This window comes from Rousettus aegyptiacus, unplaced genomic scaffold (assembly GCF_014176215.1).
Source record: "Rousettus aegyptiacus isolate mRouAeg1 unplaced genomic scaffold, mRouAeg1.p scaffold_m13_p_1, whole genome shotgun sequence".
Taxonomy (NCBI): Eukaryota; Metazoa; Chordata; class Mammalia; order Chiroptera; family Pteropodidae; genus Rousettus; species Rousettus aegyptiacus.
The window spans coordinates 159,522,280-159,550,095 of NW_023416284.1; the positions used below are offsets into that span (position 1 = coordinate 159,522,280).

Genomic DNA, 27,816 nt, shown 5'->3' on the forward strand with positions numbered 1-27,816 from the left:
AACTTTGAACTTCATGAATATGACAGTAAACCTAGCTGCTTCATAGAGGATGAGGCCCCTGCACATAGAGAGCGGTTAAGCATGCAGCCATACAAACTCTACAGCTAAGCTGTTACAGAAACGTATTTTGTTTGAAGCTTGCACTGAACCGAGAGGAAATTTTCAATATCTGGAGTCAAAATGTCCATGAAATCAAAATGCCCTTACATTTTGGTGATAAGATTGGCCTGGAACTAGCAGACTTGTTTAGATTTCATTGATATCACCAGTTGTTATGTATAGCTAATGGTGAATGTAATGGAATATTCTAAAGAGCAGCGAAAGAAAGAAGTGTTGAGCTGGGAGTCATGTGACCCATGCATGCTTCCATCTTCCTCGTTCATGTCTTGGAATGTAACCATATGGATGCACTGGTTGTAATTTTGGAATAGAGATATACCTTCCCTCTGAACTAGATAAACTTGGGTAAGACAGCTTGCTTCCTAGGAAAACAGTAATTCTCTTTTTACTAATTTTGATTATCACATAAGCTATACTATAAGAAAAATCTTAGCAAAAAAATGATGTTTGAAATTACAGGCTCTGTAAGTGAGCTGTCAGCTCTACTGGATAGTGCAGGATTGTTTGTTTATAGCCTTAAAAAGTACCTTGCTGCTTTGTTCTGTCCTCTCCCTCAAATTTTAAAATTTATAAAACGCAAAGGGCTTAATATGGGTAGAAGGCTTATCTAGACATAATTGTTTAGATTAACTTTTAAAACATAATTAATTTTCTTAAAGATTATACATATCAGCCATTAAATGATTACTGCTCTGAACACCTTTGTTAATTTTGCCTCTTTCTACCATGTTGTTACTAGTTTCGGGTAAATGAATTTGGAGCTCTGGAAGTTATAACAGATGAAAGTGAGATGGAAAATGTTAAAAAAGCAACAGCTACCACAACTTGGATGGTACCAACTGCTCAAGAAGGTAAGAACGGGTCGTCTACATTGTCATTTCTTTCTTTTGAAAGTTATAAAATAAGAGTGTCTAAGGTTTTATAATAGGCCAGATCTTTGAAAATCCTGGATGATCTTCATTCACATATTTTTAGGTAAAATTCTATAATGAAACCGATACGGAATCAGCTTTTATATTTTAAAATAACCATTAACTGTCTTCTTTCCTAATGCCAGATCTGTAATAGCACCAGGTTAATTGGAAATTATCAAGTAAATCCATGTAATAGCCTATCCAGGTGATTTAGCCAAAAGCCTGCCACTTTTTTCTCATCTACTCCGATGGTTGTAACTAACACCTATATGCTGATGACTCCTAAATCTATATCTCCAGCCCCGACCTCTTCCCCGAGCTCCAGGCCCGTATTTCCACCTGCCTACTGGACATCTCCACCTGGATGTCCCACAGGTACCTCAACTCCACATGTCTGAAATGCAATTCATTTTCTATTTCTTTCTCCCCTACCCCCAAACCTGCTCTTTCTTCTGTAACCCATATTTCAGTTGGCGGTAGCACCATCTATCTACCCAGTGGACAAGCCAGAAATCTAGGAGTCATCCTAAGTTTGCTCTCCCAAGCCCCATAGCCTGTTACTTAATTCTCTTAATTCTCTTGGGTTTTATTTCCTAAATATGTCTCAGATCTGGTCTTTTCTACTTATTATTGCTGCCACTGCCTTAATTCAGGCTCTATCAGCTCTCACCTGACTATTGCAGACATCTAAACGCATCATTCTGCTTCTGTACACTGAACTTAGAGGAACTAATGTAGGTTGCTTATCTGACATTTCACCAATTTCTTTTTATCTCTTTAGCAAAACATACAAAGATCTGGGTGACCCGCACCCATCTACTTGCTTTGTCTCTTTGCTCTCAGTTCTTTGTACGTTGTGTCCTGGCAGTGCCAACAATACTGAAGTACATGTAATTCTCCCAACACATCATGTGGCTTCATGCTTCCTTGCCTTTGCTCATGCTGTTTCTTCTGGCTGGGATGCTGTTTCTCTCTTTGTCCAGTTGGTAAATTCCTCTTTGGCTTTCAAAATCCTATTGAGGCTTTTTTATATCAGAAAATCTTTCCCTGAGCTCACCCCAGGCAAATGAATCACTTATTCTTCTGTACTCCTTCTGGAACTTGTTCATGCTTCAATTACTGCATGTGTCACATTTTATTATAAATATTGGTTTTCTTGCCTGTCTTCTCTTCTAGACTGTGAGCTCTCTTGGGCAAGGTCTATACTGTTATTTTCAGTATCTAGCTTAAATTGGTGCCTAATAAATGTTTGCTGAATGAACGATTAGCCTGATGATTCAGGCGAAAGGGAATGCGAGTTCCTAAACCAATTGAATAATTATGATTCGGGAGATCTGCTACAGTAAAAATAAAACAGAGACGTTGATTTAGCCAATTAAGTAAAACAGGATTACTCATCAAAAGGTAATAAACGTTAAATACCATAGGTAACCCTTTTTACATTTTGTCAAGGATATACCTGTAAAATAGGATTGTATAGATTAATGGTTTCTGAACTGTTAATCTGCTGGATTTAGTGACTAAAAATTTTCTTCATTTTACTCCAAACTATAGAAAAAGCCTTGAAGAGCTTTTGTTTATCTTTTCTACAGAATTGTTTTGTTATGTAAATGATTCAAGTGATTCCTGCCAAGCTGATCCTCTTTCTCTCCCAAATGCTATAGTTTGATTAATCATTCATTCAACAAACATTCTTTTGTTGTGTCGCTAACAAAATTATTAGAAGGAAAAGTTTAGATATATTTTGGAATGTTTTCTTTCATGGTTTTGAATTTTTTTCTCTTCTTTTCATCTTCTAGTCTTTTCCGAGAAGACCGGGATGCCTTTCAGGTTGAAGGATCCAGTGAAAGCAGAAGGGATTCAATTCTGTGAAAACTGTTGTCAGTATGGCAATGTAGATGAGTGTCTTTCTGGAGGAAACTCTTGCAGCCAGAACTGTACTCGGCATATCAAAGACAAGTAGGTTTTTGCTCCATGTCATCTATAATGTGGGTTTTAGAGTCCAGGATCATGGTAGTTGGGAATATAGAGACTCTAACCTCTGTCACCCTTTCATGCCTTTTTTTTTTTTTCAGAGGCTTCCTTTAGAAACACATGAACCTTGATTCTGTTACTGGACCTAGTGGTTTCAGTCATGCGTGATCTGAGTTTTACTGCTTATGTCCCACCTGCAATACAATTTCTGCCTCATTTTTTAGCCTTTCATTTACATTAATTTGATTGAGCCCCACCTAAGATTATTTAAATTTCTAGCTACATATACATTTTGGTGATGCCAATGTTTATGAAAACACAGTTTTGTTTAGATTTGGAGGATTCTTTGTTAACTCAGCTAAAATTCTACAAATGGAATAAAGCTGAATGGAAATCAACTGAAGGAAGATGGCCTTAGTGAGCAGTGTAATGAGTTGTGTTACTGCCGATCTTAGAGCAGATTTCAGAGATGTGAGACAGGGGTGTCAGCTGTGACTGATGGCGATGTGACTTTTGAGGGGACAGAGTTCAGCTTATTACTAAGCAGATGTATTTCTTGCTTGTATACTATAAATGAATGACTCGACATTTAAATTTTAGTGGCATTTCCCATGTATTTTAATCAGTACAGCCTTGTGAATTGTCTGTTTTTGTTGGCCAGCTGATATTTTACGAAGTAATACTTGGCCTTTTCCAGTTGGACGTGTCATTCTTAATAATTACTAGATCTTTGTTTTAATTTTGCCCTGAAGAGTGAAATATCTTTAAATAATTGATTCTTTTATTAATATGGATGTCAGATATGAAAGACAGATACTTTTAAACTTGTTAGAATCTGTTTCAAATATAGCACTGGTCCTCTTGAAATTAACACATAAGCTGATTTCCACTTTCTGCTGTGATAGTGTCGTACACATATGAAGTGTTTCTTATCTATGACATTCTAATGTCTGCACATTTTTCCTGGTAGTTAAATATTTTTCCTTTGGAGGGTGATTTTCAAAACAAATTTTACATAGATATTCAATATGTAGACATTGTATAGGTATTGTTTTGTGTCACTGTTTTGGGTTTATAAACACAGCAGAGATCAGAAGGAAGAAAGGGACCTAGGAGAAGACAATGAGGAAGAAGATCCTAAGTGCAGTCGGAAGAAAAAACCAAAACTATCTCTGAAAGCTGACTCCAAGGAAGATGGAGAAGAGAGAGATGATGAAATGGTTAGTATCTCTTGTACAACTACCAGGGAATACATGGTCCTTCATAAGTGGGTAGCACTGTAGTCAGAGGCACTGGCTCTGCACTAGTTACTGAATTCAGATGTTGCTTCTGTGACTGTTTGATACCAGCAGTAGGTTAACCATCTACTCTCTCTGTGTTGCTATCCTCATCTCAAAATGGGGATAATAAACAATAGTATCCTTTCCTGATGGTGAAGTAGGATGTTCTGGAATTTATTGCTGGGGCGAAAGAGGCAACAGCAAACCTTCAGTTTTGCAGATGAATTCTTAGTTCCTCTCAACAGCAGGATACTAATCCTATTTTGGTAAATTGCAGATGGAGCTCATAGAACTATGTGAATAAGTAGAAAGTAGATAAATGTCAGGTATACTTGGGGAGAACTAATTAAAAATATGTGAATTAAAACATAAATATCTTATCCCTAAAGTATATATTAATGGTACTACATGTAAAGAGAACTTTGAGATCTTAAAGCATTGATATCAAGCAACTAGTCCCTGTTGGAGGAGCTGGGAATGCAGGGATGACTACTACAGCAGATGGACAGGATCTCTTCTCTCAGGGACATTACATTCTTACTAAGGGGACATATAATAAACAAAATAAACAGGAGAAATACCAGCCTGTGGTAAGTGCTTGGCTGAGAATTACAGTAGGACATTAGGATTGGCTGACTTTGGGTTGTTAGTGAGACCTCCCAGAGACAGTGGCATGAGTAAAGTGATCTGAGTATGAAGGAGCCAGCTTTGTAACATTGGGGATGAGGAGCCCCCTGGGCAATGGAACAGCTAAGGAAGAGTCTCCAGAGTAATGTGTAGTATCTTTTGTTTGAGGAAATAAAAAAAGGACAACATAGTTGAGTCATGGAGATTCAGGGGGAATGAGGTAAGATGAAGCTGAAGAGGTCCTGGTCATGTAGGGGTTTTTGGTAAACAAAAGCAATGGATTTTTCTTTGATTCTGAATCTGATAGGAAGCCATCGGAAAATTAAGAGCAAGGAAATATTTTGATACGATTTATGATTTAACATGACGGCTCTAGCGCTATAGAGCGAGAGTAAAGTGAGGGAAACTAGTTAGGAGTTTTTTGCAGTAGACTAGCTGAGGGGGCTGTGTGAGATAGAAGTAAACGGATCGGGATAGATGTTAGAGGTGGGGTTGTCGGCATATGAGGGAAAGAGAAGAATCGGGGATAATTCTTGAAGTTTTGGCTTGAACAATTTCCTGAATAATGATGCCATTTATTGAGGGCTGGGGTACAGAATCTAGAGTTCTGGGGCTTCGCGAGTTTGAGATGCTTATTATATATCTAAGTAGAGATCCCAGATAGGCAGTTGGATACATGAGTGTGGAGTTAAGGAGATGGTCAGGGCTGGAGATATGGACTGCAAACATCTGGTAGACAGGTGATCTTTCAAGCCTAGAGAGAGTGATTAGATGGAGAAAAGAAGGAGACTGGATTGGAGGAGATATCAGCAAAGGGACTGAGAAAGGGGGGCCAGTGAGGCCAGTGAGGCGTGAGGAAAATCGGAACAGAGAGGGGTCAAGGAGCTAAGAGAAGAAAGTGCTTCAAGGGGGCAGGAGCAGGATCTGTGCTATTCCAGAGTGTAATTCTTGGAAATGTTCTTATTTTGTAATGACCTCAGGCCAAAAGCAACACAGTTCTCAAATGACCTATATTTCTTTCCTTAAAACTTGTAATATGAAATGGAAGGAAAGTACAAAAAAATAATAATAATGCTTTCTGACAGCTCCGTAACTTTTTGTTGGTGCCAGTTTCACGAACTTCTAAAAATCATGATTTTCCTTTCTTACTGTAGGAGAACAAACAAGATGGAAGAATCCTGAGGGGTTCTCAGAGAGCCCGAAGGAAAAGACGAGGTGATTCAGCTGTATTAAAGCAGGGTGAGTTGATGAAAGAAAGGTTTTACTTGTAACTATGAAATTTCAGATATTTCACACAAGTCTACATTTTAGTCTTAGTTATAATGCACACTAGGCTTGTTAAAGTATTGCTTTGCGGGTTTTTTTAAAAATTAATTTTGTCAATAAAAATTATGATTTTGAAGTAGATAAGGGGAAAATGGAAATTAGTGAGTTTTGAATAGTGTCAGGGCAAACATGAGAATGTCTTACTTTATTTTGGTAACAAATAGGTTTTGTTCATTTTTGCAGTTTTACTAAAACCTCTGTTCTTACTCATTTTCTAAGATTTTAAATGTTTAATGTTTTCTCTCATATACAACCTCCTTGATGTGGTACCTTTTTTCCTTTCATTATTCCTCAGGCAACACTTTATTCTCACGAGGAATCCAGTCTTCAGGACTTTCCCTTTGATACTTGAGTAGGTGAACTCGTCACCTTATTCATTATGGACCTTAGGTCATTTCCATCGCGGCCTCAGTGTCTTTCACTTGGCTTTGTCCTCTTGACCTGCCACATCTGCCCGGCCAGTCCTTCATGTTAGAAAATTGCATTTTGCACAGTTCCACTCCCACCTACAAATCAGGGCCATGATTGCAATGCTTCTCTCCAGTGATTAGAGGCATTCCTTGCTTGCTCATTTTTTAAGTCTTCCAGAAGAGTTTGAAGTACTTCTACCTGCCTCGAGCACACAGCCTTTTACATTTTGAGAAGACCTTCTATTTTGCATCACTAAGATTAAAAGGAATAAATTCTCAGTTTTGCTGCGCTCTGCCTTAAAAATATCATTAGCCTTTCTCTCCCTTCCCCTTCATTTCTGTTCTCAGGGAGCTGGCTGCTCCATGACTTTGTTCTTCGGTCATTTATTTTTTCCCCTTAGGTATTCAGACCTTTTTCTTCATGAGCTCTATCTTTCCCTTTTCAGATCTCATCCCTAAAATACCTTTCCCCCAACTTTGTTACCTGTTGAGATCATTATTTCTTTTATTTTCATTATTTGTCAAATTAATCCAAATTAAAATTGATTTTAGCTGACTCCATATCTTTATCACTTACATATTCTTTTGCTGCTCAAAATCTGGCCCTTGCCGAATTAAATTTCTTCCTTTTTCACAAGATTAGTAGCCATTCCCTATCCACTCAGTACACTGGCCTTTTCTAGTCCTTCTTAATTTCTTAGGAAAAGGTTTTTGAGCACCCTGCTTCTAGAAGTGCTTACTTCCTGTAGCTTCAGTGATTCTGTTCTTGGAAAGAACTTTGGTTTTTTGCTCTGTCTTCTTCATCTATTTTGAGTTCTTCTGCTTCATTCTTCTACCCACATAACTGCAACTATATATCACAGTTCACTTCTTACCTCTTACATCTTTGGAAGAGGAACAAAGAGAAGAGAGTAAGAAATATCAGCCATGGGAGTAAGAGAAGGTCTAATTGTAGTTAGGAAGCGAGAGTTCATCATCTACATCTGATTTTTTATATTTGGAAATTGTCATTTTAATCTCATTTGCCTTTTAGGTTTGCCTCCTAAAGGAAAGAAAGCTTGGTGCTGGGCATCCTACCTGGAAGAGGAAAAAGCTGTGGCAGTGCCAGCAAAGCTGTTCAAGGAGGTATGGGCCCTTCTGGAAAACATTGTCTCTAAGGGCAAAGGAGCTGCATGCAATCTGATCTGTAGTTAATATTGTCGTTTCCACTCTCTGTTTAGGAAATGTGACTTAGATGATTTCTCAAATGTATTGTTTTTCATGTGTGTATTTACGTGGGGGGGGGGCACCTCCAAGGGCAACCAGCATGAATATATACACCTCTTCCCCTGCGCTACATGCTAGGCACACATGGATGCATATGCTCTTTTCTCCCTTCATTTACCAGGCTTTCTTTCACTCAGTTTTAAGAGGGATACTTCTACTACTATTAAAAAAACTAGTAGATAAACATTGGAATGAAATTTCATGTCAGCATCATGGCTTTGGGGAAATAAAAATAAGTTATTGAGGGTTATATAATATTATAACAAAACTCTAAGAATGAGTTACTATATTATATTAAGTATAATACGAGTTTTTATTGTAAGTGATTTAAAATCAATTAAAAGTATAGACACCAAGTGTAGTTCTAGGTAAGAATTGCTGCCCCTGGACTAAAATAGGGGTCAGCAAAGTTTCTGTAGAGGATCAGAGAGTAAACATTTTAGTGTTTGGGGGGCATCTGGTCTCTGTTGCAACAACTCAAGTCTGTTGTAATGAAAGCAGCCATGAACAATATATAAATGAATGAACATGGCTGTATTCCAGTAAAACTTTAATTACATAAGCAGGTGGCAGGCTGAATTTGACCCATAGACTATAGTTTACTGACTTCTGGTTTAAATTATTTAATTATATTTAATCATGGTATGTAATAAATCTGCCATCGATACTTATATATATATGTTGGAACATAGGGAGTTTTTTAAAAGTGCTTTTAACAGTAAATGTTAGGATGAGTACATCTACACAAAGCATATTTAATTTAAACAAGGTGGTAATTACATATGAACTTGTTCTACATAATTATTTTCTGTAACTGGTCCTTTAAAGGATAGACTTTTACATTTTTAAAAAGTTTAAATACAACTAATTATTTGACTCGGTACTACATTCATGTAATGCAAAATATAAAAGTACTAGAAGAATATGAAGTATGTCCCTCAGGGTCCCGTCCTCTAGGTCCCAGATTGGCCTCTCCTAAAGTTTACTGTTAATAGTTCCTGTATTTTCTTCCAAGAAAATTATATGTACAGAAAAACAGTATGTATACACAAATCCTCTACCCTCTCTTAAACGAGATGATAACATATGTCATACTGTTTTGGACTTTGCTTTTTTTGTTTAACTTAGTTTGGAAATTATTCCATCTCAATTCATTATTTTCTTTCTCAGTCCTTTATATTAAAACGTGATATTCTATCTTATGTATGTTCTATAATTTAAGTGGCACATGCATATATATGACATATATATGTCATCAGTAGGGAGTCACTTATAGATCAGATATAAGATGGAATATACTATATATAGATGGATTATATAGAGAGAGATAAATGTTTTACTGAATATCCTTGTACACCTGTTATTTTGCACATGTGTAGGTATCTCTATTGGATAATTTCCTAGAATTAGAATTGTTGAGTGAAAAAGAATGTTCTTTTTTTAATAGATATCATGAGATTGCTAGAGGCTATACCGGTTTATATCCCAACTAGTGATGTTTGTGTGTGTTGGTGGTTCCCTAGGGCCTTGCCAACACAGTGTTATCAACTTGTTGATCTTTACCGACCTGATAGGAGAAATATACTTTAGAGTAATTTTACTTTGTATGACTCTAACGGGTGAGGTTGAGCATACTTTCAAATATCTAAGACATTTGAATTTCTTTTTCTGTGGCCTTTTTATAGTCTTTGTCCATTTTCCATTGAATCATTAGGTGAGCCTTTTCTTTTAAGATTTTAACAGTTATTTATGTATTCGATTAAATAGCCTTTGTTTAAGAATGGTAATTATTCACAATTTCAGTTAGCTCTTCAGGATAAAATACTAAAGCTGTGTTCATTTTGCATTGTAGTATCAATCCTTTCCATATAACAAAAATGGGTTTAAAGTTGGCATGAAATTAGAAGGCGTGGATCCTGAGCATCAGTCTGTGTACTGTGTCCTCACTGTGGCTGAGGTAAGCTTTGCGTTGTCTTTATTTTTAAAATACAGTGGTGGCTATGGAGTTTCAGTAATGGGAGAAGATGCCACCTGTCGATTGCTTACTTTGTGCCAGGCACGGTGCTTAGTGTTTTGTGTATATTACCTCGTTTAATCTTTATAAAAACCCTATGGGCAGGTCATGATTTTTCATCCCTATTTTCTAGATGAAGGAACTGAGGCCATACAGCTTCTAAGTGGTAGAACCATATTTGACCCCAGGTTTTTCTGACTCCATAGCCTTTGTCATGCCTTAACATAAGGAACAAATCAACAGATATTTATATTTTTTTAGTATTTTGAGGTATCTGAAATTTTGCAGGAAAAAATGTCCAAGTCAGTTATATATACCTTAGTCTAATATATTACTGAGAGTGCTTCTTAGAATTTATATTTTTTCTCTTGTGCTACCCTCTGCCTTCCTTCCTTAAGCCAGGGGTGTATATTTTTTTAAAACTTATCCCCAAGAGAATAAAGTAATCATGTGTGTTAGTTTTACTCATAGTAATCTTTCAATGATGTAGTGAATTTGTAAGACATTTGATTTCTGTAGAACACAGTAACATCTGATAGCTGGATGATGACAATCGTAGTAAATAATAATGTACAGTTACATAGAGAGTACTATGGGGCAGATGCTAAGTGCTTTCCATGTATTAATTAGTATATGTTCATTCTCAAAAAAGTTGAATTTTATGAAAACATTGTGAGGAAGCAGATTCATTAAGTATAGACCGCTTTTGAGAAGTTTAGCTGTAAAAGAAAAAATTGTGTTGTGTGTGTGGTATGTTTTAACTCTTGGTTTTAGAAGAGATTTATTTTAATTTGTCTGGTTTTGTATTATAACAGTACTGTTTGCTTATCGTGAAAACTTCAACTAGTATAAAAATGTACATTACAAAAAAAATAAAAGTCCTCTTCTACTCCCTTTTCTGATTTTATATCCCAGAAATAACAACTCTTAGCAGTTTAATATGTTCCTTCCAGATGTTTTCTCATCACATAAAAATATGTACATGTATATTTTTCTTTTTTATGTATAAATGGTATGATATGATATATAATATTCTGCAGCTTGTTTTTGTGACAGTGTATCTTACATATTTTATAAACATAATATTTTTAATCATTGGGTAATATTCCATTTTACTGAATTGCCATAATTCTTTTAATTGGTTTTATCTTAATGAACAGCTAAGTGGTCTTCACTTTCTCATCATTACAACAGTGAGCACGATTACAGACATTAAAATTTTTAATGCATGTTTTCAGTTACCCAAGAGTGTAGGAGAAGCCTCTGGGAGCAGAGGACTGGAGGGTTCAGAGAGTGTACGGATAACTGGTAAGGAGGGGATGGGAAAAGATGAGATCCAGAGCATAGGAGGAGGTCCTGGCCTTAGGCAGGAGGGGAGGAGTCCCTCTGTAGGTTTTAATGGGTGGGGGGAGGACAGGAGTGTGTGTAGCCCGTGGGTTTCGCAGTGTGGAGGCAGACATTTAAGAGAACTTCCTTACTGCGGAAGGTAAATCATCAGCCCAGAGTATGGAGATGGTGGGATTGGTTAGCTGAAGGAGAGAGAGGAAGATTTGAAATGACTGTTATGAAGAATGGGAGTGGAAACTGGATAAGGCTTTCTAGAAGGATTGCTATGCAGCAGGGAAAGTCTAATATTTGAGTACATTCAGTTCTCATTATTTGCAGTCGTTCTATTCCAAAAATAGCAAATACTAAACCATTGCTCCTAGGGGAATTAAAGGGTTAGGTTCCTGTTAGCCTCTGGTCACAACTTTTTGTCATTTAATCAGTATACAGCCATGTTTAAGTCTGTTTCTGTTTAAAGACAGCTTATTTACTCTCTGTTGTTGACTGTTTAACATTGCACTCACAGCCAACAGCACTCACTATAAACTCATGTCTGATGAAGCTTATCTAGTACACATATCTTCTCTGTAAGGCATATCACAGCCTTCTTGCATTTAGGAACACTAGCCAGCACTTCAGCACTATACTTGGGGAACATGTTAATTTTAATTTGGGGATTGTTAATTGCCCTGGCCCTGGGCTATAGTCTCAAGCTTCTTGTTCAGGCTTTTGCAGGGCAGGTGCTCCTGATGTGGTTAGACGTCTGGTGTGGTATGTGGTTCCACTGGAACACATTTGCTGTGCTATGGGAAAAAGATTGAAAGACTAAACTTCTCTCTAAAAGCCCAAGGCAGAACATAACCTAGCTGAGACTCTTAAACCCCATGTGACCATTTAACTTGGAACTCTTCTAACTAGGGTCCTTCAGGCAAATGTATGGGCTCGACGTCTAGCATGTGTTACATAAAGTAATTTCTTACAGGCATTCTAGGGAGCCTATCTCATCTAAGTATGAATCAGGGAGGCTTTTATTTCTTTCTCCCTGTCTAGCTACTGGTGGAGAAGAAAATCTGTCTGCACCAGCTTTGGTCTGGCTGGGTATCACTGTGTGTGAAACTTAATAAAGGACAGAGAGCCAGCATGCAGACAGTGTACAGCAGGGTATCTACCTAGGACTCTGCAGGACCTGTGTGCCCTGTGCTGAGCTGGTTGCTTTTCCTACTGGCTCTCCTTGGTGACAATATAATGAATAAGAGGATGTGTATATGTTGAGAAATTGCTTTTCATCTCATATTCATGTGCTCCTAATGTAACTGGTGACGATGGCAGAATATGGCAGCTTAACCCTTCCCAATATATGTAATAGCCTTTGCCTTTAGATTTTGTCATTCGCTAACCTGTTTTTTGTTGCCATTAATGAAGATGCTTTGATTAACATAAGCTGTATCATACTTAATTCTCATATACACACATGTTCTGTGTATATTCTTCTTTTGTTGTTGTTGTTGTTGTTTTATTTTTTTGAGCAGTCAGCCTCCTTTACCTATTATTTCAGGTTTGTGGATACCGGATAAAGCTGCACTTTGATGGATATTCTGATTGCTATGACTTCTGGGTAAATGCAGATGCTCTGGATATTCACCCAGTTGGGTGGTGTGAGAAAACTAGTCATAAGCTCCATCCTCCCAAAGGTATTCTTACTTTTTGTTTCATATTTTCAGTTCTGTAAAAACTTATTTTTTATGTGTTAATTTGGATTTTTTTAAAGAATTAAGATTTTATAATTCAAATCGGCCCAAATTCAAGCTTATTTTCCATGATGAAAAATATGAAGTGAAAGAAATTTAAAAAGTAGAATTCTATTTAAGAGAATAAACTATGTCCATGTACTCATTTGCATATATAATAACATTTACACGATACTTAATCTTGACTACAAATAAATTTTAGCTACAGATTTCTATTTTACATATATACTTGAAAAAACTGATATGAAAAATTAGTTCTAACCTTTTTTGTACAATTGTTTATTTACTGATATTTCTGTATATAGAAAATCTCAAGACATTTTGCATTCAACTTATAGATACTAATATAGATACTAATATTCAGTAGATTGGAAAGGAGAGTAACGCCAGAAATTGGTTTAGGTGGGGGTTAAAGTAATCATAGCAATTCTTTTTTATTACTGAGTTCTTTATAAATACAGTCTGTCAGTGATTTTTTTTCTGTTTCATGTTTGCATAAAGATCTGAGAATAACATAACATCGTTTTCAGTCCATCTCTAATATAGTTAATAATATCTTGTTTTCGTCTTTTCAGCTATTATGTTCAGTTTTGTTTACTTAATGTTAAAGATCCAGGTTACTAGTTCGATATTTTTGGCCTGTCTCAGGGCTTTTGTTTTTTAATGGCTTTGCCATCCTTTGGTTTTAAGTGAAAAATTAATGGCGAATGGCATTTTCACATGGCTGAAGGATTAAACAAAAACATATAGAAAAATGAGGGAAAAAAGAAAATCTGTTAAGCCTTTATATAAATTGACCTCATATATGGTGGATTGTCAGCTGTTCTTTTCCTGTTTCCTTCTGGACTTTGGGGGAAGTAGAAGAGAGCACGTGAATAAGATAAAATGAAATGTTCAATTTTTTAAGGGAATGTTGGCTTTAACAACATTAAACATAAACTTGTGAAAATTAAGGCAAGGACATTTCCATTACTATAATTTGCCAATGTGCTTATTCATAAATCTTGAATTGTCATTCCTGTGGTGATTGGCCAAATGTATTTGATCTGTTTTATTACTTTTTTCCCCAGCTTCCTACTTGTTCCTGCAATTTAGTCTCCCAAAACAGAGTAGGTGAGGGAAAATTAAAGAATTTGACAACTCAGTAGTCTGCTCCAAAGGAATTCTGCCACAATATGTATTTGCTTCCTTACACCTTTTCTTTATATCCATTATCATTCATTCAGAATTGAAAAAAAGTATAGATTTTTAGAAATAAACATAACCTCGTTATAAAAATTCATAGTTATGAATTATAACTTAAATTTTGTCTATTTAAAAAAGCACTTCATATCTTGATTTTGGCATGTTTAGGTTACAGATGAAAGTGGGATATTTTGAAATTTTTCTAAGCCTGAAATTTTTCCTAGGTTACAAAGAAGAAGAATTTAATTGGCAAACCTATCTTAAGACATGCAAAGCTCAAGCTGCTCCCAAGTCATTATTCGAAAATCAGAATATAGTAAGTACATCTAAAATACTTTTTCTTTCAAAAGAAGTGGTGTGTTTCATAGAATAAATTACAAGTGGCAACAATACACTGTAATAACTTTTATTGCTTTCGTAAATAGAATACTCTTAATTAAACTTTAAAATTAGCTTAAAATCTTCCTAAATAAATGTCTATTTTATAGCCATATCATAGATGTCTTTTTATTGAATGGTAGAAGGCAACATAGTACAAAATTCAGGTATAATTGCTAATTAAGGTGCATAAAAAATTAAATTGACTGGGATATTGTTGCTGTCATTTGTTTAGGAGTCCTGTTCAAATGGGGTTCACACAGTGAGGTGAATGTAGCCCTGTTTCTGTCTGGAAAGGTCTTTATTTCTCCATATCTAAAGGAGAGCTTAACTTGATACATTATTCCTGGCTGGTAGTTCATTTCATTTAATAGTTTGAATATTTGATTCCACTCTTTTTTGGCATGTAAGGTTTGTGCTAAAAAATCTGACAATAATCCAAAGGGTTTTCCTTTATAGATTACCATCTTCTTTTCCCTGACTACCCTGAGAATTCTGTCTTTGTCATTGATTTTTGATAATTTTAATAAAATGCGTCTTGATGAAGGCCTTTTTGGGTTTAAATAATTGGGTGTTCTAGTGACTTCTTGAATTCCAAGCTCCAGCTTATTCCTTAGATTTTGGAAATTCTCATCAACTATTTGTCTGAAAATGCTTTCTAATCCCTGTTCCTTTTCCTCTCCTTTGAGAATTCCTATTATTCTTAAGTTTCCTCTCCTGACAGTGTCAGCTAGTTCTGTATTTCTCTTTAATATTTTTTTTCATTTTTTGGTTTCTCTCTTCTTTCTTCTGATTTAGTTCTAGATTTCTGTCTTCAGTGTCACTGATCTTTTCCTCCATTCGGTCGACTCTATTTCCCAAGCTTGTTATTTCATTTTTCGTCTCTTGCAATGTATTCCTTATCTCCAGAAAGTCTATTCGGTTCTTTTTGAGGGTTTCAGTCTCCTTGCTAAAGAACTCATTCTGCTCAGTTTTTTTCAATTCCTGAAACTATTGATACGTTCATTTTGGATCTCGCTGTGTTTTTTCAGAAGTACCATCCCGAATTCTCTGTCATTTAAGCTGTATATTTCTATGTCTGTAAGCTTATTTTCTGGAGATTTTTCTCTTTCTTTCTAAGATGCCGTGTTACCTTGGTTGTTCATGGTGTTAATGGACTATTGCTCCACCTGAGCATTAATGGAAGTGTGTTTCTGCCCTTTTTTTTTTTTTTTTTTTTTTTACAGAAAGAAGATTTATTATATGATGGTCCATCCCTAGCCTGTTGCAAATAAGGTTTTTTTCTTTTGGTTTCCAGTAGTTGACATCTAAGCCTCGGGTCTCTGCTTTATTTAAAGTGTTAATAGCGTCTTTTTTTTTCCTTATAGATGTTTAATCATGCTCACTACCCTCAGTCTCAGTTCATGTCAGTGTTAGTGACTGTTTCAGTAGTGTTTGCTCATATTCCCCTGGGACTCTGCGGTGTTCCGTCTAGGAGGGTATAGGGGAAGGGCTCTCTGGGTTGGGAGTTGGAAGCTGTGGCTCAGCCTCAGTTTTGCAACTGTTGCTAATAAAAATCAACTGTTGTTTCTCTGCCTTCTCTGTTTCTCTGCCTTCTGCCCTAATGATTGGGCACTGCTGCTAGCCATATGGAACTCAGAGCACTCTCAGGCGGGGCTTTTCAGGGAACTTGCTGCTCCTTCTCCCCTCCACCTCCTCCTACAGGAAGCTCTGGCTGCGAGAGGCAGCTTCTTCGTTTTCTCCTAGTCCACTGCCCAACACCTGGGGTTCTGACCTGTGGTAGCTCTTACGTACAGATCCCACGCTCAGACATGCTGGTGTGCAGTTTGTGTGTTTTTTGTTGAGTTTTAGGTGTTCAGCTTATTGTTGTTTCAAGGGGAGAGATCTGGGAACGTCTCTTATGCCACAGTGTTTAATCCAATCTCTCAATGTAGCCCTATTGAGATATGCATGCTAGAGACTGATTTTCTGCACTCCAACTTCTAGCTTTATTTGCAGTACTAACTGAAGCACAGTCTGGTTGTGTGTGCATTTTGTACTTCTTGACCTATATTACCACATTGCCACTATTTATTACCTTTGACATCTCTGAGGAAGCCTGATGCCTTATCCTTTCCCAAGTTCTTTCTTGCCCAAGTTCTGATTGAATTGGAAAGAATGGAAAACAAGCAGGTGGAAAACCAAAATATTATCTTTATAACAGATAAGGGCTCAGTTGCAGTACATCTCACTTGGCCTATATCTGCTGGAAAGATGAACTTTTTGATTCTGAGCCCTGGAATTAAAGAGATTTACTGGTCCTTCCTGTCCCAACACCCAGGCCCAGGATCAGTGAACCAGGGCATATGTACCCTCCCACAGGGACAGAGCTAGCTTCTAGAGGAACATAATGGAAACTGTAGTCCAGCTTACTCTTAAGAGTATGCTCAGTACTTTCTTCCAGATTCAACAGTCAGGTAACAGTGAGTGAGAACATGGGAAAAGGCAGTAACATTTCAATAACATTCCCTCCAAATGGAAATAAATAGCAGGAGTGGGGGGAAAAACCCTTCTCTCTCACTCCAAATATTCTGTTGGGAAATGATTTTAACCAGTTGTTTCAAGCATCAGTCTAATGGCTGAAAGGTTCTTCGGTCAAATTGAGCAAAGCCAAGTTGAATTAGAGAACTGAAGAGGAGTGTATGGGTACATGTATTTAGGTAGCTAATAGAGGTAATGAGCCAGGTTAAAATTTTTAGAATACCTTAATCGAGAGGATAGCTCGTTGCTGAAATGTAAATAATGCATTGTCAGTAAGTTTTCTCTATCAAGACAAGGGGAGAAGGCCTGTTAGGTGGAAAGCTCAGTGACCTGCTGTTGCCACTTCAAGTTTCTGAATCTCTGTCTAGTTCAGTTAAGGATTTGATTTACTGCCTTGAACCATCTTTTTAAATTATGTGCTTCGCTAGCACACAACATAATCTTGGGCTATGTGCTTGATATCTAAGAAGTAATTAATTTTTGTATTTCTAGGTTCCCCTACCTCAAAATACTCAAATTATGGTCAGAACTCTGATAAATAATTTCAGGGCTTAAAAGTATAATAAAGATATTTTTGTAGCATTAGGGAACTACTCCTTTAAGTCAGACAGAACTTAATTCTAACATTTTCAGGTGCACGGATATCTGCGTTTTTATAACGATAGCAGTATAATTATAGTAAAAAGAGAGATAGCATCTATTTTGCTTAAAGGAATTAAATAGTATCTACATACATCAATTTGGACAGAAGGATTTTTTTAAAAGGGCAGAAATGACTTGTTGTCTGTTGTCATCAGCATAACTGATATCCAAGTTTATAAACATCTCTGAGATTAGTATATTTTTCTTTACAAAAGATTGTTGTAAGGAATGTTTACATTTTACCGTACCTCAAATACTAAATCTTATCGAACCTTTATTATCTTAGTTCCATGTTCCAAATGGCTGATAATTTGTGGATTTTCTTATAAACTGTTTGAATGACTGTATATATTAACAACCAGTTCTTTTGGTGCTGTTGTGAATAATATCTGTAGTGTTAAATAAAAGTTGTAATAATTTGCCGCCTTTCATTTATGAAGGTGACCTACTTTCAGTAGAGTACTCTTTTGAGAGATCTTTTCAGAAGTGGGAGTGAATTTGTACTGACTCATACACATTTTTAACTTGGTTAAGTGCATATTTTGTGTAAAATAATTTTCATTGTTGTCTAAAATCAAGGACGAGAGAAAAAGAAAGTGAACTATATGGTGAATAAAACTTGCCTAACTAGTATAGTCGTCTAACTAAAGTACTAAAACACATGTTAATGTTTATTAAATTCTGTGCAGTTGTGGTGTTTTAGTTTTGACTTCCTGATAGTTAATTGGGATAGTTAATTGGGTGTAGAAACAGGGCATTTTTCTTATTGCTGCTTGTTGGAAAGTGACCCTACTGTAAAATTGGTACATGATTTTTAAATTATGAGAATGCAGTTGATGGATGACAGGTCTTTAAACACAGGTGCAGAGAGAGTGCAGGCCTTGCTGCTGTTAAGTGTGTGCTTATCTCTAATTAAATCTTATGTTTCGTAGACAGTGATCCCATCAGGCTTTCGTGTTGGAATGAAGCTTGAAGCTGTAGACAAAAAGAACCCGGCATTCATCTGTGTTGCTACGGTAACAGATATGGTGGACAATCGTTTCCTGGTACATTTCGACAACTGGGATGAGAGCTATGACTATTGGTGAGACATTTTCTGTTGCTGTGTGCTTTTCCTAATTTAGTGTTTATCCAGGTAGACCAGGTATAGGTTTAGAAACAATATAATGTAAAGCTTATGACAGAGAATAATAGTTCTGACCCACTCTTCTCTTTTTCAGATTTTTAACCTTTAACATGTTCCATATGGCATGTATTTCTAAATAACATCCTTCATGATTTGTCTTTTAGTTGACTTCCTCCTGTGGAAATGCTGTTTATAAACCATTCCTGAAATATAGTTACACCTGAAGCACACACAGACTCACATTTTTCCCTTCATCTTGGGTGTCTTCTCTTATTTTTTAGGAAAACATTTTCATATTTCTTTTGTATTTTCATGCCTAGTATCTAATTTAACCATTTATAATAACTGAATACAAATATATTAATTGAGGAATGTTGTTTTTAATCCTTATAATTTTTGGATATACCAACAAAGTAGTAGGAACAACATATTATAAAATTATATAATTATGAAATAATTGTAATAAGCCATTAGGTTTTAATTAAATAATTGAAATAATGATTTTCCATACTTAAATCATGTTTATTGATCACTATAATTCAGCTTCCTGGTGAAAGAAATTTCTGACGGGTTTAGTTCCTTCTAGAGAATACTTACAATGAGAACATTTTAGAGAAGTGACAGATATTTTTATAAAATATGACTAATGTTATATCGAATGAATATTAATTTATATTAATGTTGCTAAATTTCAAGGAAACTTGTTTTCTGACCTTACTTTGTAGTATACATACATTTACATGTTCAGTAGAGCCATCGATAATTTCTTTAACTCCTTAAATTGGATTCTTAGACACTCACCAGTTTTACTTGCATTATTTTAAAAAGGAGAATATTGAAAGCCAATTGCTATTAATGTTTTAAAAATACTTTTTATTATGTTACATATACTTTTTATAGAATTTTTTAATGTAGATAAGTAATTCCATGATTATATCAGAGTCAGATACTTTTAAACATTTTGGTGTGTTTTTCCCTACCTTTTTTCTGAAAAGCATAATTTTTCCTCTTAGGATGTCTTTTTATTGGGTTTGCAATAAAAAAAATTTGTTGAGATGTAGACCATTTCAAGCATATACAGAAGTAGAATATTAGTGTGACCTTCTTGCTGCCATTACGCAGCATCAGGAATTATCGATTTATATTTGCTCTTGTCTCCTCTGTATTCCTGCTCCTAAAATCTCAACTCCAGGATTGTTTTGAAACAAATTCCAGATATCGTTGGGTTTCATCTGTGAATATTTCAGTATATATCTTCTAAAACTAGGGAAGCTTTTTCTTTTTCCAAATGCTACATTACTAGCATACTTAAACATTCTCTCTAATTGTCTTGTTTTTTGTTTTTGTTTTTGTTTTTGTTTTGCCAGGGAAATTGATAGTTTTAGATCCACATTAGGTGCCCACTTTGTGATTCCTTTGATGTGTGTCAGTCTCCTTTAATTTACATATTCCTGTTTCTCTATATCTTCTTCTACTCATAACTGTTATTGAGGAAACCAGGTTGCTTGTCCTGTTGAGTCTCCCACAGTCTGGATTAGCTGATTGAACCCTTGTCATATTGCTTACCATGTTCTTCTGTTCTTCATATTCTCTATAAATTGACGGTTTTGTTTCATTTAAAATTACCCATGTGAACGCGTGAATGAGAAAACTAAATTTAGAGATACTACAAATCTGCTTCTTCTGGGTCATACATGTTTCTCCCCTCCTGTGTTCGATGTGCTGTAATGATGGCAGTACCAATGTGATGAGTAGGATCTAGCACTTTTATAATGAATGATGCCTTAGAGCAGTTATTAGAATTTGTTGAAAAGAAAATCTTTTTGTTTTTAAAGTTCTGATTCTTTTAGGGAGAATGGTTTTGTTTTTAGCTTTTGCCTGATTTAAACAAAGTGGGTGAATGTTAAAGTTATTTTTGTGGTCTTATAAGTGTTATAGGGTTTTAAAAGTATAAGTTGCTTATTTGACATGAGATGTATTTCCTTTAAAAACATACTTCTGGAAAATAGTAATGAAGAAGTCTAAAAGAATTTATCACAATCACTTTTTTTTTTATGCCAAATGCCTCAAGAATAGAAAGGAACCCAAGTTCTTTTTTAGAAGGAGCAGAGAAAAAAATTGAGCTCTTTTAGCTCTGATTTTGTATTTTTATGAATACAAAATAATTAGTTTTAGGATGGAATATACTTTGAGAGTTTACTTACATTTCTAACTATTGACATGAAATTATATTTTATTAATTGTCAAAAAGAGGATACAGTGTGTTCTCTTCATCAACACGCAATTAAGGCACATTGAAAATTGCTTAAGTGCACTGGAATATCTCCAGCCTTATTAAATATTGTGTTCTTTGATCTTTGAATTTTTGAATGATTTTTTCCCTGCATAAATTACTTAGGTATGTAATTGAGGTTACAAATTGGATTGCCTTTCCCCATTTAAAATAGTTTGGAAATGAGATTTTTTTTTTCATTTGAATTGTATAGTGATCTTATTTCTTTCACTTTAGTGGGAATTTAAACATACACACACACATTTGTGGTACTACATGTGTATTTGCAATAAAACATTTCTTCCTCCCAAAAAGGAACACTGTGTAGGATTTAAATTTATGTGTAAGTTTGGAGTAGTTTTTTATGAAAGGAAAATAGTATCTATATTAGAATAAAAGTTGGTCTACCTCTGGATTTCTTTCTTCTCTGCTTTTGTAACTGGTAGTTGGTAGCTGTTTAATTCTCTCATTGGATTTAATATCACAGAATACTGGAAAAGTCTTTAAAGATGTGGGAAGGAAAGCCATCGCCGTGAGGGTGTTTCTGTCCTCAGGAAGAGCAGTGGGCAGCCTCTTGGGCTCCTCATATTCTGCTGCCTGAGGGTTCCACACAGCAGCACAGTGAGGAGTCACCTCCTCTTCTCTCCAGGGCACTGGAAAGGACTCTTCCTTTTAAGAAATGTTCTTTTCATGTAACCCTGTCTTTCAGGGAACAGGAATGCATGAGAACAGGACTGTTGAGTAGAAAGACCTAGTCGAATGAGGTTGCAGTTTCAGCCATCTTTGAATTTCAGTCTAGTGTCCTAGTGAGTTGGCAAAAATCAACAAACAGATCTATAAAACATATCTATAAAAAAGAGGAACACTGAGATAGTGAATTAGAACAAACATGGGGCGGGGGCCTTTTACTGAGTGTATTTAAGTGTACTGCAAACTTTTTTTTTAAGAGATGGAGCTCTTTTACATTTATAAATTGGAAGTGACAGTAATTATATGTTTCCTCAAAGTAATGTTGAAAAGTTTGCAGTGGTGTTGTCAATTTCTTAGAGCAGTGTGAAAGGTAACAGGTTGGTCATCATCTGTTACATCTGGGAAGCACCCCTTGGTGGTGGTAATGAGTTATAGTGGTGAAAGGAACCTAGGTAGCTCCACACTTCAGCCCTGAAGGTCTCCGGGGTGTGAGGAGGGAAACATAACACCACTATTTTGGCTGCAGGGTAGATGGCGGTTAGGGCTTAATTATCAGAACCAACTGCTTGTTCTCTGTAGTGGCACATGGAAGGAAGGACCGACTGACTTATTAGAGAGTTCTTGGGGAAGGCTTCTTAGAGGAAGTGAGATTTGTGCTGGATCATGAAGGCTGACAAGAATCTGTACTTAGATGTTGGGATGGAACTTTTCCTGGCCAAGAAAAGCACGCACTTTTGTTCAAGCTCAGGGTGGGGATGGGGGCGGAGCAAACCAAGGGTATGTTTGGAGAATGGCAGCCAATCTCTTCAGTAAGTGACTTAACTCTTTTCAGCTTTAGTTGCTCCGTACGCAAAAAGAATTCATCATCATCATCATCCGTCATCATCATCATCTCATAGGGTGATATGAGGATTAAAATAAAAGTTTTAGAAGCAGAAACCAAATGATAAAAGGTTAAAGGGATGGCTGTGAGGGACATCAAGCAGTGCAGTTCGGCCTTCAAGGTGAAAGTGGATTATTGCTTGAGAAGGAATCAACCTCTGAAGAGGGTTTTCTTTGTTTTTGTTTGTTTGTTTGCTTGTTTTTAGGTGAGGCCACCCTTGGTTGACCGCACAGATTGCAAAGACCTTGTCAGTTTACAATCCCTTATTTTTTTCTCCTATAACTGCTGGTCTTTGTAGGTGGTCTCCCATCCAAGTACTAACCAGGCCTGACCCTGCTTAGGCTTCCAAGATCATATGGGATCGGGCTTGTTCAGGGCGGCATGGCCATAGACATGCACAGAGTTTTGCCCTTGGTTTTAGGCTGAAGGAGGCCACACTGGAGGAGGAGAGCGGAGATATTTGAAACAGTGAATAATTGGGGACAGCAGGTCCCGTAGGAGGGAGTAAACTTGAGAAGGAATAAACTTTCTTCTCCCTCAGTCTAGAGAAAATGGAGAAATGAAAGGAAAACTGACATTAGGGTAATGAGATAGCATCTTTTTTAACTTTTACAAGTAGTCACTATTCGTGAATATCAGGTTTTAAACTTGAAACAAATGAATAATATTAAAAATAGCTACTGTGGGGAATGGGATTATAAATGAATTAGGGGTGAAATGGAGAACTGGATGACTCATCCAGATGAGGTTCAGGGTTTAGTAGTAAAACACAGAGTGATGGGAGTCCCTGAACAGTTGGCATATGATGGAAGCCAGGAAGGTAGGGTACTGGAAAATAGAGTCATCATGCTCTGGATTAAGGGAGTGGAAGAGGCCAAGTGTCATGTATTTATTTCTTCAAAGAAGCTAAATCATTATGGTTTGAAATGAAGACTTTGATGTTTTCTTTATGTAAGTATCTTGAACATTCTTGTTTGTCTCTCTGCCTAGATCTGTAGAACCCAGTGTGCGTACGTTAGTTTTGTTTAGCTTTTGGCAGTGACTGATAAAACCAGGATCTCTTTCTTTCAACACCTCGGGGCTTAGTGAAATCATGTCTTTGTGCTTTTTTAAAACGAGGATCATGATGACTGTTCATTTTATTCTTATATTAAAAACATGGATTTTCCATGAATTATTATTTCTGTGATCTATCAGTCTAGGTATGATTGGATCTTAGCAGACTGTATGAATAGTTTGAACTTATATGTGAAAGTAAAAAAAAAAATTTTTTTTTTGAAATTGATTTTTTTTGATGACATACATAAAAACCAAAAAGAAAGAGAAGAGAGCTACAGCAATCAATGATTTGCCAAACGTTTTACCATTAGCTGATCTTTATTATATTGCTTCTGGGTTACATTTCTGCTTTTGAACACTAGATGGGACTAAGAGATGACTTGTGATACTATAGAAGGAAGGATTCCACAGCCTTCCAGCTTCTGAATGAAGGCTTGTCAGCATATTGAGTATACGTAAACCAAATAAATATAAGACTTTTATTTTCTCTATGGAGATAGCTTTATTTTAAATCATGACTTTGATCAATATTTAGATAGTATTAAAACCTTATTATGTAAGATTCAGGTTGTAAAGGAATGAGTGGCCAAAATATGCCACAGTATTTTCCTTAATTGTAATTTATAGAACAATCCAATAAAATAAAAAATGCTCTTACTTTAATCACCATGAGCCTGGTAGATAATTATAAAAAGTGCTCAGTAGCTATATGAGATTGAGGGAAAAAAAAATTAAACACATGTTATGTACTTTTTTTTCATTATAAATGACCCCTGTATGAATGAACAGCTGTTCCTAAAATAAAAGAAAGATTTTCCCTAAAGTAACGGCAATGCATCATTACTAATAATCCATAACCAGATAGAGCTCCATAGCTTTGTTTATACACTTTGTAACAGAATGATGTTTCTTAAGGAATCGTGTATTAAAATATCTTTTATGAAAAATATATATTGTACAAATGTACCAATTGCTGTATGAATTTGATATTAACTTAGCAGTGCTTGTTTTCTTTTACATTTCTAAAATGACATACACCTATACGTGTAACCCTAATATATATAAAAAAATAATAGGATGGGTAAGGAATAAGTGAATGAAAGGAATGCACCTTTCATTTTAAATTTAAAGGTATTTTCCACTAAAATAATTTGAGAAAAATGAGCATGATGTTAGGATTACTTACATCCACTCACCTCGTGTTACATTTAGTGTTGCCCACTTAGGAAGGATAACTTGAGAGGTGGTGACTGCATTTAGTACTTTTCTTGGGAAGTTCTTTGTTTTTCACTACTTGTAAGACTTTTGTATTCACCGAAAACTCCAACCACTGTTACCTTCCTGGTTTTCTATCTTCTGGTTTCCCATCTAGAGGGCTGTGTTGAGACTTCCTGATCTTTCAGGATGCACTCAAAAGATCTGGTTAATGGAGCAAGACTGGACTCTCTGGCATCCTTGAGACCAGCATTTCCCAAACTTATCTTCTACAGAACACTAATGTTCCACATAATGCTAATGAGTTGCCCACCAAAGTTTGTTTCATAGTTAAATATCTTTAGGAAATGCTAAGTTAAAACATTTGAAACTGATTTGTTTATAGTGTAACTTCACAGTCTAATATGCTAATAATATGTTTTATAAATCTGTAAGAGGGAGAGGTAGACTTTCCTGAAATATTTTGACCCTCATTTTTTTTAAAAAAACTTCATTATGCCTGTTATCTTTGAGAACACAGATGGGAAATATTCTATTAAGTTTTTTTTAAAGGATATTAATTGTGACATGCCTGTAGGTGCCTGTATCTTTTATACTATTATAACTAGTCTAGTGTAACTATGGCCTCCACTTCCTTATATTGTGTTTGCTTGGCAAAAATCCCAACTCTGGTTGCACCCAGCTTTCTGCCTACGGTATGCCTGTGCCTGAGCAGTTGACCATACCTAAGAAAGGGACAACATGCTGATGGGTCTGACTTCACATATGACCGCTAACCTCAAGCAGGCCCTTAGTTCTGCCCTGAAGTCCTGCTCCAGATCCATGTCTAGTCTTCCAGACCATTAAACTTCACTCCTCTTTTTTTTCTCTCAAATTTCTCACAGCCCCTTTCCTATGCTTCCTCTCGGCTTTCTATTCATTGAGAAAAAACACACAGAAGAGATGTCCACATGCTCCCGCCATCTTGTCTGCTGGGTACCTTTCTGATTTCTGCGCATGGACGGAGCCTTCTCTGTAACTGCGGGTGATGCACCCCTGCTCTCATGCACAGGATTCCATTCCTTCTCAGAGTCAGTTCTCTCTCTTCTGTGTCAGTAGATCATCCCTCGCTATCGAATTATCCCTAGTGGTGCCCGAGTCGGGGAAGGGATTTTTGTTTGTTTTGATACCTGTTGTAGCCCTAGCACCTAGAATGATGCCCTGATCTTAGTAGTTGTTCCGCATAATTTCTTGATAAATTAAGTAATATTTTCCATCTTTTAAAAAAACGTTTTATTTCAAAGCCATTCTAAATTTAGAAAGTTCGTAAAATTGTACAGAGAATTTTCCTGTAAGCTCACTCAGCCTCCTCTTAATGTCTCATTTCTCTGCTTTCTTTTAAAACATAACTCCTTAAACATTTTTTTCTGTACTAGCTGTCTCCATCTTTTCTCCTTTCATTTTCTCCTAAACTTACTCTTATCAGGCTTTTTCACTTTCCCATCCCCAGCTCTACCGAAACATCTTTTATCAAGGATGCTAATGACCTTTATATTGATAAATCCAATGATCAGTTCCTGTTTTTTTTTTTCCTTTGATCTAGCAGCAGCCTTCCACCCAGGTTTTTTTTTTTCCTTCTTTCCTTCTCTTACTTTACTAGTTATTCCTTCTTGGTCTTCTTTCCTACCTCTTCCATTCTTTCTCTGTACTCATTCTCTCGATGGTGTCACATCTGCTCATGGCTTTAAATACCATCCCAAATGGTGATCCTCCCAAATGTATACTTTTAGCCTTGATCTTGCCCTTGAACTCTAGATTTTTATTCTCATGATCTATTTGACATCTTTACCTGTTTGTAAAATTTATGTTGATAGCAGAAATCTTCATTTACCTGTTGGAATGCTAACGACTGTGCTTGTAGCCTTCACTTCTCAGAAAATGATGGTATCTTCTTCTAATTGCTATTCCCAGAACCTTAGAATGTCCTTGACGTGTTCACTTTGCTCACACTCAATATCAAATCTATCATCCTATCCTGTTGGTTCTTCCTTTAAGATACAGACCTAAAAACATGATCACTTCTTCTCATCTTCCCTTCTAGTACTCTGGTTCAGGCCATCATCATCAACTCTTACAGAAGCCTTCTCACTCTCTAGTTCCCAGTGTGGCTTATTGTTTGCAAAGCAGTCTTTATTTTACTCTGAGTAAAATCCTAGGACCTAACTGTGGCCTAAAAGCCCTTCCTTATATTATTTCCTATTCTCTGCCTCTCTCAGTCTATCCCTGACACAGTCTTACTAGACTCCCACCTCATAGCCTATGCATTTGCTTTTCCTTTTGCGTGGAATGGCTTTCCTTTATATATTTGAGTGGTTCAATTCTCCCTTTACTTCCAAAGTCACGTTATTTGAGGGGCCATCTTGACCCCTTTATGCTAGATAAAGGAGCGCCTTTCCACTGTTGCATTCTACTACTTCTTTTTCTTCATACCATTGTGCTACCAGAGTATATGGTTGGTTTGTTTGTTACTTACTTTCCTGTCTCTTCTCACTATACTGTAAGCTCCAGGAAAGCAAAACTTTGTATGTTTTCCTTGCTCTTGTATCCTCAGTGCCTATCCCAGTGTCTGGCACATCCTAAGCACTCAGTATTTGAATGACTGAGGTGAGCAATCGAATGAATGAAATATGTTGCACATTGAGATGAGGAATACATAGAACAAGTTTGGTTAAGAACAAGAAATCAGATGTACCAGATATATATACTGATAAAGAGGCTCTGAAAAAATATGTGCTTGACTGAAGTAAAACTGACACAGAGGAAAAGAAAGAGTGAGGAAAAGAAAGGAATAGCCTGACTTAA

The 27,816-nt window shown here is 36.2% G+C and overlaps 1 protein-coding gene across 9 annotated transcripts in view; it reads left to right on the forward strand.

The window, feature by feature from the left end:
• Positions 1-27,816, forward strand: part of L3MBTL3 (L3MBTL histone methyl-lysine binding protein 3) — a 99,717-nt gene that overhangs the window by 27,265 nt on the left and 44,636 nt on the right. For 6 of the 9 annotated variants that reach the window (XM_016118401.2, XM_016118407.2, XM_016118402.2 and 3 more), the window contains 10 exons: positions 860-971; positions 1,335-1,409; positions 2,834-2,993; positions 4,093-4,228; positions 6,070-6,154; positions 7,685-7,776; positions 9,770-9,874; positions 12,813-12,948; positions 14,415-14,506; positions 18,663-18,814. In XM_016118401.2, the coding sequence (XP_015973887.1) occupies positions 860-971; positions 1,335-1,409; positions 2,834-2,993; positions 4,093-4,228; positions 6,070-6,154; positions 7,685-7,776; positions 9,770-9,874; positions 12,813-12,948; positions 14,415-14,506; positions 18,663-18,814 (1,145 nt within the window). The remainder of the gene's footprint in view (positions 1-859; positions 972-1,334; positions 1,410-2,833; positions 2,994-4,092; positions 4,229-6,069; positions 6,155-7,684; positions 7,777-9,769; positions 9,875-12,812; positions 12,949-14,414; positions 14,507-18,662; positions 18,815-27,816) is intronic. The other 3 variants (XM_016118408.2, XM_016118409.2, XM_016118410.2) reach the window with 3 other exon arrangements.